We start from the raw sequence: 10,385 nt of genomic DNA on the forward strand, positions 1-10,385 counted from the left end.
TCTAAATTAAAACATGAAACATTAAAAATTTCATTCAATGTTTGTATCCTAACAATGTTTGTTGTTGATTCTCTTAGCGCGAGAATTCTCTTCGTCAACGAGAGGTGCTGTCAGTTGTTCGATTGTCAGAGCAACATTCAAATCTGAATCGATTGCTGTCAGTGCTGTCGCCCTTCGAAATTTCAAATCCCATCGTTTCTCCCGATAAATTGTACATCTTTTGGGCTTCTTTCATTTACCTAAACACAAACATGAATTTTGTTGTTGTTGTTGTATAGCTTTAAAAAACACTTCGGGCTGTGAATGGTTTTTCGGAGCGAAGGGTTGCTGCTCGATACTTGATCGAGCATTCGCACTTCGTTGCGTCGTCGAGGAATCGAGCTGGCGAAGTGTCAACTGAAAGCCATAGTCTTTTTCCTGTCTCCCATCCTGCTCGGGCGCACAGCGCAGCAATGGAGCGCGCCGGCTCTTTCGCACCCGGCGAAAGACTTACGCCTCACGGGTTTCGCCGATTGTCAGTCATTTTGCCGTGTTCAAAAGAAGAAGAAGCCAAGAAGAAGAGGAGCTCCCTGAACCCGTGTGTGTAGAGTGTGGCCAGTCTGTGCACGCTGGGACGGAAACGGGAAAACGGGCGGCTGCTGCGATATCCTGTATCCGACAAATTGTGAGTAACGCGACGAGTTGTGAGTTTCGGGGCCACCATTAACGCGGTGCGCCCATTCGTCCGTCGCCAGAACGGTGCGTCAAAAGCGCACCCTCTTCCCCCCGCAAGATAAGGCACGCCCGATCTCTCTCTCTCCGGCGGTGCGCGTTTTGCTATTTTCGGTCGGATCCGTCGGAACGGAACACAAATCAACACACATTCATCATCGTCGTCATCATAATCCGTCGGTGCGGGGTGCGTTAAAATCGGTCGTGGGCCAAGACGCGGGGGGTCCCGTGCAGCACCACGGTGTGGCACTTTTATTGTGGTGCACCAGTATCGCGATAGGAAAAAAGAAGAACCACCGCGAAAGCGCGAGAGCGAGAGAGCGAGTGTGTAATCGTAGCAACCACCGCAGCGAAGAAAGAAGCAAAGTGAGTGAGTGTTTTTTTTCTTGCCTCTTTTCTTCGTCCGATTGATGAAAGCATCACGGCCAAGTGCGCGGGGGGTGCGGTGGTGCGGTGACAAACGGCCACGGTGGAAGTGAAACACAACGCAAGGTTTGCCGCCGCCGCCGCCGCTGTTGCTGGCCATCCAATAACCCATACACTCGCAAACGCACACGCACGCACGAACGCGGCGGCGGCGGCCGGAGCGCGCGAGCGGTCCCCAAGGTTTTCGCGTTCCGGAACAGAACCAGGGGGTGCTGCCGCGCCGAGGGGGTGTAGTAACAGCGCCGCGGACCATTTGGCAATTGAGATTTCGCCTTCTACGTACTCGTGACTCTGATGATGATGATGATGACGGTTGCGCTGCGCTGGTATTTGTGCACGTCCGCTGTCAGAGATGGCTGTGAATCGCTCGGTGGAGTCACGCACGGTGGGTTGGAGGGTGGCGGCTGCCCGCGGTTCCGATCGCGCACGATCCTGACCTGTTCCATTCTACAACACCCGAGCGCCCGCCACCGCCATCCAACACATTCCGCCGCAGTTCCGGTCTTTCAAGGTCTCGTTCTGGCAGCTGGCGATCAGTTTACGTCGGTCCGGAGGCGAGGCATTGGCGAGGGCGCCCCCGTATATGGCCGATGACGGAATACCAAAACCACGCGGACAGAGCGCCAGAACCGTGCGTGCGTGTATTTGTGTGTGTTTGTGCTGATGCTGTGGATGCTGCTGTTGTTGTTGGTTGGTCGGAAAAACGCGGGCGTCGTTCACATTCAATCAGACGGGCGACCAGAGACCAGAGAGCGTTTGTGTGGGTGTTTTGTTCTTGATAAAAAAAAATCAAAGATTTATTTTTTGCTCCGCGTGCGATGATCGCCGTCAATCCTTGAGTGTCGATGTGTGACGTGATCCAGCGTGTTGGGATTTTGCACCACCACGAATCTAGTTCACCATGAGCGCTCGCATTAAGAAGACGATCGCCAACGCGAAATGCAACTCATCCAGTTTGCATGCCCAGTGAGCAGCATATGCGTGTGCACCGCGACTGCCTGTGTGTGCGTGTGTGTTTGGATGTGTTTTATGATGCTAATGGGTCAGTTGAGTCAGCAGCAAATCCATCGAACCTCCGAGGTTGGACTAGGACGGAGCAACAACACACGGGATTTGAAGCATCCGTGGCATGGTTTCAAGTGGGACGACGACCGTCACGAAGCGAAGGTTGCTTTGATGGGGATAAGAGGGAAAAGGGAAACAACGTCCATAATTTGCACGATGGTGGGCACCTCTCTCGGTGGTGGGTAGCACACGCATATCCGCGCGCCAACTCAACGCACCCTTTGCCAGCGAGCAGACACAAAATCGACTGCCTGATGGTGTGAAAGCGACATTCAAACGGCAAACGCGGGGAGACGATGCGGGACGATGCTTGAAATCCCCGCCGCACTTTCACTTCCGCCCCACCGGCGGATGATTTCTATCCGCTCTGATTAGATGCAGCGAAGAGCGCCACGGCCGAACCCCATTTTGTGCGTGGCCCCGGTCCGCGTGTGCGAGGATTACGATGTGGGTTGTGCACGCTCCCAGGACCCTCGCGAGAGCTAGCTGGCTGGCGCGACAATAACGGTGGCCGCCGCCAGCACCACCACCACCATCATCGACGGGTTGGAAGTAATGATTCATCATCAAAATCGGTTGTGTGTGCCGTTGAATCATATTGTTGATCCGTCCACATTCAGATGCACTCAGGAACGTGCTTCGGGGACGGATTGATTATAACATAACATAAAAAAAACGTTGATTAAACATGATCGCCCGTTCAACAGAAGGTTCAAAGTACCTTCCGGAGGTCAAAGACGAATACGGCGGAACGAAGCCGACACTAAAGGGGAAGCTAATTTTCGTCAATTGATCAACGAACACACGCAATCGCGTCGTATCCGTCCGGAATAGGACCATCTTAACAATGATGCCAGATCCAGTTTCGGAGTATGGTTTGCTTCGGCCACCACCTGCGCGCACTAAACGTGCACCGTGCGTGCGATTTGTGTTTACTTTAGCTCGGGCTGGCCTATTTTTGGAGGACGCTCGGTGGAGAGAATTTTGGTCGGTCTCACAGTAGAAAATCGGAAAACTATCCCAGGACCGCGCGCGTCACATGGGAGTGCAAGTCATTTGCTTCCCTTGGCTTCGGTTCGGTCCGTGTTCCCGTTAATATCAAGTTCTCCCTCTCCTCCCCCCCACCCCGTATATGCTTATCTGTCGATATGGGCTATCTGATAACCGGGCCAGAATACGGTGAAATCGGAGAAAAAACAAGATGCTTGTTATCTGGTTGCAAAATTTACGGAAAGACTCAGACTGTGGTGTATGTGTGCGCCGCGGGCTGACCTTTTTTGGTAAGCGATCCGTTTTATTTTCTAGCCCCCGTTTCGCTGTGGGTATCGCTACCGATAAGGTTCTCGAGGTGCAGTGCGGACGGATAAATGACGACCCAAAACATGGTTCCGTGGCCAGTTTCGTATGTTTTGTTGTGGATAAAAATGAATGTGTGACATGCAGCTAAATCAAAGGAACGCGGCGCAGATAGTGCAAATCTTTGTGTGCGTCGCCAACTTCGACGGTGGTTCTCGAAAGTCACGCACGCATTCGCTGATAGAGCGAATACAATGATACAAAACGCCGCTTTCGTTGGTCCTTCCTTCCCGTAACTCATCCAAGTGTTCATTGCATACTTTGTTGCGCTGTCGAAATGAAAATTATTAGCCCATTGCTAATGTAATATCTTTTCACTCTTTCCAGATTATTCTACTGCCACTTTTTTCCAAAAACGGCACCCCTGCCCCTGTTGGCCAAGCGAGGCAGCGACAGCAACAGTAATCGCAAGACAAACGCGCGCTCAGTGCGACACGGAACCTTGATAACAGGTGGTGCTCCGGTTTCCGGTGCGTGAGAAGTGAGCTTGCCACGCCGTGATCGCCGTTTCGCCAGCCCGAACGCAATACCATGCAAGCCATCAAATGTGTCGTCGTCGGTGACGGTGCGGTCGGTAAGACGTGTCTGCTGATCAGCTACACCACGAACGCGTTCCCGGGCGAATACATACCGACCGTGTTCGACAACTACTCGGCAAACGTGATGGTCGACAGCAAACCGATCAATCTCGGGCTGTGGGACACGGCCGGCCAGGAGGATTACGATCGGCTACGGCCCCTGTCCTACCCGCAGACGGACGTCTTTCTCATCTGCTTCTCGCTCGTCAATCCGGCCTCGTTCGAGAACGTGCGGGCGAAGTGGTATCCGGAGGTGCGCCACCACTGCCCCAACATACCAATCATATTGGTCGGCACCAAGCTCGATCTACGGGACGACAAGGGCACGGTGGACAAGCTGCGCGACAAGAAGCTGTCGCCAATCACCTACCCGCAGGGGTTGGCCATGGCGAAGGAGATCGGAGCGGTCAAGTACCTCGAGTGCTCAGCCCTCACGCAGAAGGGCCTCAAGACGGTGTTCGATGAGGCGATCCGGGCGGTGCTGTGTCCGATGATACCACCCAAGAAAAAACCCAAGTGTAACATCCTCTAAAGATCGTCCTTCTTCCTTTCGTTTAAGCCGCGCGTGTAGCCACCAAACCTACACCACAACCTCTCTCTCTCGCTCACTCTCTGACTCTCTCTCTCTCTGAACCTTACTGCCGCCTGCCTGTCTGCAACTCTCCCTCCCTTGAAAACTTCTCCCCACGAAAGTGACCGATTTGGAGTGACCCTTTCCTACCGGTGTGCACAAACGACGACGACATAACGCGCCCAAAAAGCGCGCGGATTGCTCCTTCTGCTCGCGCGCAACCAACCAGAGTGGAGCAGAAGGACAAGGGCGCGAGAAACGATCGGTCGAAAGGGACACGAAACGACACTCCAGGAAATGACGACGCAAAACGCATATTAAAAAATTTGGCAAAATTCTCCACGCATCGTTATCAATCATCAACGCCGTGACCATCACATTTCCATGACGTTTTGTTTTCACCCTTTTGGGATCCACAATCGGCGCCGGATGGATGTGAACCGATCGGGGAATGGTTGGGCTTGCTGTCCTTTTTTTTCCAGACCCACAGGCGCATGCTCCTATGGGTTGTTTTTTCAAACATAAGTCTCGTTAATGAACGAGCGACCAATCCGCACGGTCACCGGATTTAACGGATCGGAATTGTCCGGTGCCTTACCACCGTCGTTTCTTGTTTTGATGGTACGGATTGCGCAATGAGTGTGTGTGTGTGGGTGTGTGCTTGTGTTTGTGTTTGTGTAGATATTAGAATTGAAATATCTTCCGAATTCCTTTGGAACATCATCATCTTCAACGTGAACAGACAAACAGCTACAGAGAGAAAGGCGCTCTAGTTTTAACCCGACACTATCGACGAGTGTGCGTTTATCATCTCTCACGCACAGTCGGACCCAGCAACACGCGATTGATTCATTCACAAAGGTAACTACGATCTCAACAACCAACCTTCAACCGGTTCACTGAATTTGCTCTTTCTTAACTAAATTTGATAAATTCAAGTTCGTCTTTATTAACTAACAATTTGTTGAATGTTTCGCTGCAGGCGGAACGTTAATCTGTACACTGTCTCTCATTGCTTTGAATCAATTGAATCGGAACTTATGTTTTGTTTCTCTGTTTCTCCTTTTCAGATTTGCGTTCATCAAAATCAACCTAAAGATTGGCAAACCTCCACCAAAATTGGCCCAAAATGTTGCCATGTTGAAGATGATGATGACCACCGGGAAAGGATGATGGCTACGTCACGGCGATCGGAAACATTTGTATCGATCACACTGCATTTCAGCTCCTCAAAGAATTGGCGTAGACTTAAGCGAAGAATTGTCCCACCACATCTACACATCATGCACGCACATACACATTAGCGAACCGGTAACCATGTTTCGTTGCGCAATGTCCCAAAGTTTCATTCAATATTCTTTTACATCTCCGTTCAAACTAGGTGAAAGTTAGGCATATCATTTTTGTCATGAAATGTCCCTGTCGTTTCTCAAGGGTATGAAATGCAATTTGGAATCACAATGTCAGTAATGAGCCCCCCGACAAAGGAAGTCATGAGGGAACTGTTTTTTTTTTCTTACTCGTTAATACATCTTAAGTTATTGGAGATTTGAAGGAACTATCATCCGGCGCCGAGCGCTTTTTTATTCATTACTATTCTTCTATGCTTTTCTTTCTTTATATTTCTAATATTGTCAAATCTATGCCGGCAATTGGTTGCACAAAAATTCCAAAACATACGGAGTCGTTGGGAGAAGTTGGGAGTCGAGGAGAGCCTTGCAGAATTCTTCTCAAAGAAGATAAAAGGTCGCACACGGGGAGGACGACACAGAGGGAGGGTAGGTTTCTTCCGCTATATAAGGCTGCGATTAACAGGGAGAAGAAACGGGAGCGGGATCGAGGGGGATCACATAAAAACAAAAAACCAGGAGACCGATTGGCGGGAGTAGAGAAAAAAAGGTAATAGTTCTTAGTGTCAAGGCCCGGCTCTTTGCAACAAACGGAATGAAAGCAAGCGCGAAATGAGGAGAATATACAAAACAAACCCAAAATCAAACAAACTATGTAAGATAGGTGTGTAGCGAGGCAGAAGTACACGAAATATCGTCAGTCAACTCGAACTCGAACCGCTCGAACTCGATACGTCGATAATGGGAGAAACGCGGACACGTGGAACAACGGGACCACGGTGCAGGGTGCAGAAGTGCTTGGCCAATCGTGCTGCCTGTGTGTGTGTGTGGCTGGGAAAGGAGGTAGCAGGGCTGTGTGCCATTTATTGCGAATATGAACCACTCGCGCTTTGCTTTTTTTGCGGTAAAAGTGCCACCAATTTGTGGTCGTTTTTTTTCTAATTTACACACACGAAACGATAGCTATTGCTTCGCTGTGCGCGCGCTCGGCACCTATCCCTGCGTTAGTTATCATGCTGCAATCACACTGATTTGTTGTGCCTCGTCCCGCGACAAACTTACGCACGCGGTTCCGTTCCGTTGTTCCATACGTTTACGTTTTCCGGCATCACCCCTCACCTGAGCATAAACAAACGCTGGTTTAGAATCGATAAACTACATTCAGTTGGCTTCCGTTTGAGCAATAAGAGAGAACGCGTAGGGGAGAGTGTTACAAACAGATCGTCCCCCGTTCGTAATAACTATTATTCATCTGTTTTTTTTGTCGCTGTGTAAAAGTGTATAGATGTTTTGTTGTCTCTGAGAAAATGCGCTTTTTCTGTAAATGTGTGCATTTCGTTACGTTCCGGCTAAGAAAGCACGGCCTCTGGCGGGGAGGCCCTTTCCGTTAGCTTTGCGCGGCTACGCGTGGAAGCGTTGCGATGACCGTTTGTGCACGAGCGGAACGCAACGGAAAACACAGAGAATCGCTCTAACTCGTAAAAAAGGCGAAAAAATCCGTAACCAAATAGATGTAACAGTGAGAGAGAAAGAAATATAGGAATCGAAAACCTAAATAAATGATCGTATCTTTTCGGTAGGGATGTTTGCAATGTGCATTATAGCTAACACACATCATCCTTATCGAGGAAAGGTATGTGGTGGAACTTTAAAAAAAATAGAAACTTTATAACAAAGTGTAATGCATATTAATATTAGGTAGGCCTGCGAGACATGCGTGCGCTTTTCCTGCGTTTTTGTTTTCAAAAAACTAACCGATGGGAAAGAGAAAGAGAGAAACCCGAGAAACAATAACTTGATTCCGATGCGCGCGCCCTAAACCTTTCTCCAGAAGAACAAGAAGGATACACGAGAATATCAGAGACGACCAGCGGCGACTCCCCTCAAAAAGAGATACACATCAAACGCACATCGGTGGCAACGGCCCTAGTAGTGACCCCAAAAGCGCCCACACACCCACAAGCAAAGGTGGCGCAAGGAGGTATTCCAAACGTCACACACGCGACACTGGCTGCCACACACAATCAAACAAGAGTCACGTCGGAGTGCGTCCTGGTGAATGCGCGGTGTGCTTTCGAAATTGTATTTTAAATAGTGACCCCAAATGCTGGTAGGGAGTAGAGACTATAGCAAAACGACAAACACGATGACGGTGATGACAGAGAGAAGCAGAACGAAAATTGGCAATGTTGAATCATTATATAGCCCATCTGTTCATCTGTTCCTGTTTCCCTCCAAAAACATATATATATGGGCAGACATTCTATCGGGGAAAAGGAAGGACACTAAGAAAGTGCGTCGTTGGACCTTCTTTAATCGTGAAACAAAAAAACCCGGAAGCTTTTGATCAGAAAAGGGATCCGTTAGACGATGAAGTGCGAGAGAGACAGGGCGCGAGAATGCAACTAGAGATGAAAGAATATGATATGATGATGATTGATATAACACTTTTTAATAAGTAATGGATTATTATGATTACGATTATTATTATTATTATTGAGTAATTAATAAAACAGAGGTAAAATACTAAAACAAACGGTAAACACAGCTTCTTGGCGCTTTCTGTATTCGTCGGGATTGATCCGGGATTGAAGGACATCTTCCGCATTCAGTTCTGTTTGGTTAGTTATGTTAAAATAGTTTTTATTTATTTTCGGTTTTCAGTACTTCAGTCAGTTCGGAATGCCCACCAAGGGGCAGACCAAGGAAAGGGAAATCGCAAACCCCTCACGTAATCATTATTTGATGATTTGCACTTTCTTTCGAGCGACCACCACCAGTTCATTTTCATCATCATCACACAATTCCATTACGGAATTCGGTTTCGGTACGCGTTGATTGCGCAACGATCCTGACGGGTCCCTCTTATGTCGGTCGTCCTTGATCACCGCTCGGCCCCCACCGTTTTGTGAGTGTAATAACGCGCTTCAACTTTGTCCCTCACTCCTCGAACCTATGAACCTTCCGAATCCGTATTAAAGCGACCCTTTCATTCGCATATGTTCTCAAAACTAAAATGTGTAACTTCTTTCCTTTCGTTTCAACCTGGCCGTTCCGCTCGATTCCGCAGCCCATCCGTTGTGGCGTCTGTGTTCCTACTAAGCCCCCCGTCGGCCGGATGGACAATGGAGGCGATCACCGGACCGGATTACGATGGCACAGCCGTTTCGCGACACAACCTAGAACCAATAGGCCCGTTCAATGTATTCGTGTTTAGAGCCAAATTCAAATATATAACGTTAACGTTACGCCGTACAGTTAGTCTTTAATTGTTTCTGTTGAAGGCATCTCAGTAAGCTATGGTGGCACGATGCGAAACATTCTTCTAATAATATATATTGTTCAACAAAAACCTCGTAGCGAATTATTCAATTTAATATTCAATTCAAGCCCTCCCGCAATGGTGACCCTGCTGGCCAGTCGGACTCTAGCGACGCGAAAGCTCTGTGGCGAACGCTTTTGACAAAACCGCACACGAAGTGAGCAAACTTGCTGCTGCTGCCCGGTAAGAGAGTGAGCACATTTCACATTATCGCACGCCACAAAGTCTCAAGCTTTGATGCTCGATTCCGTGAGCGTGAATTCAGTTTCGTCGTGATCGTCGTGTCGGTAGGATGCGGTCTTAACCCGTACGGGTCCCCGTGTCGGTTGCTTGTGGTAGTAGAGTGTGTAGTGGCTGGTGGGACCTCCTGCAAATTGCTCCGCTTTCGGTGGTGGCGCACAGTAACAGCAACGTGGGGACGTGAGCTTGCGTGTGTGCTGAACGTTACAGGCGCGGTTGGTGCTCCAGTCGATAGGTTGAAAATCTTTCCCATTCGCCCTCTACGACAGGTGCCGACAGGAAGCTAGCCCTCCCGGGTGTCCGAGTTGGACAATAGAATATTTGCGTGCGTGCTGGCACCTCTTTTGTGCGCTTACCGTTGATGGTAACGTCTTTTTCGCTTCGGTGTGGCAAACCTATGGCCGTGTTGGAGCGTTGAAAAGGTAAAAAATCCGTTACCACAGCGAGCGCTGATAGCGCTGGCCACTAGCAAAAGAAGCCCAAAGCCCACACACATTAAAGTCGGGAGCGTTTTTTGCAGCCCTTGACCAATGTGACAGCTGTCTTCGCATCGCGGTCCATAGGCCTTTGTTAGTTGCTAGGGACGGCTTGAAGACGTTCTTCGCCCTCGTGTCCGTTCCACCACCGTTTTCAACTTGATCCCTTTTCTCGACGGTCCCCACACGCAGCAGCCCCATCCTCTGAGAGAGGCGTCCGCAAGCGCGCGAGATGAGCTTCCTCGCGGCGTGCTCCTGCGAGTGAGAAAAGTTCGACTCAGTGAGTGAGCG

General features: G+C 49.4%; 1 protein-coding gene across 2 annotated transcripts; it reads left to right on the top strand.

Annotated features, from left to right (window-relative positions):
- The first annotated feature begins 553 nt into the window (after window positions 1–553).
- Window positions 554–9,197, top strand: LOC128268787 (ras-related protein Rac1-like). Of its 2 annotated transcripts, none has more exons than XR_008269171.1 (3): window positions 554–664; window positions 3,886–5,568; window positions 5,778–8,583. XR_008269171.1 is itself a non-coding variant. In XM_053006006.1 (3 exons), the coding sequence occupies exons 2-3, from the start codon at window positions 4,090–4,092 to the stop codon at window positions 9,156–9,158; spliced, it is 597 nt and encodes a 198-aa protein (XP_052861966.1). In that variant the 5' UTR covers window positions 554–664; window positions 3,886–4,089; the 3' UTR covers window positions 9,159–9,197. The 2 variants fall into 2 exon arrangements, 1 of the variants encoding a protein (XP_052861966.1); XM_053006006.1 differs by lacking the exon at window positions 5,778–8,583 and adding an exon at window positions 9,127–9,197 and having other exon boundaries at window positions 3,886–4,654.
- The last annotated feature ends 1,188 nt before the right edge of the window (window positions 9,198–10,385 follow it).

Source organism: Anopheles cruzii, chromosome 2 (genome assembly GCF_943734635.1).
Source record: "Anopheles cruzii chromosome 2, idAnoCruzAS_RS32_06, whole genome shotgun sequence".
NCBI lineage: Eukaryota > Metazoa > Arthropoda > Insecta > Diptera > Culicidae > Anopheles > Anopheles cruzii.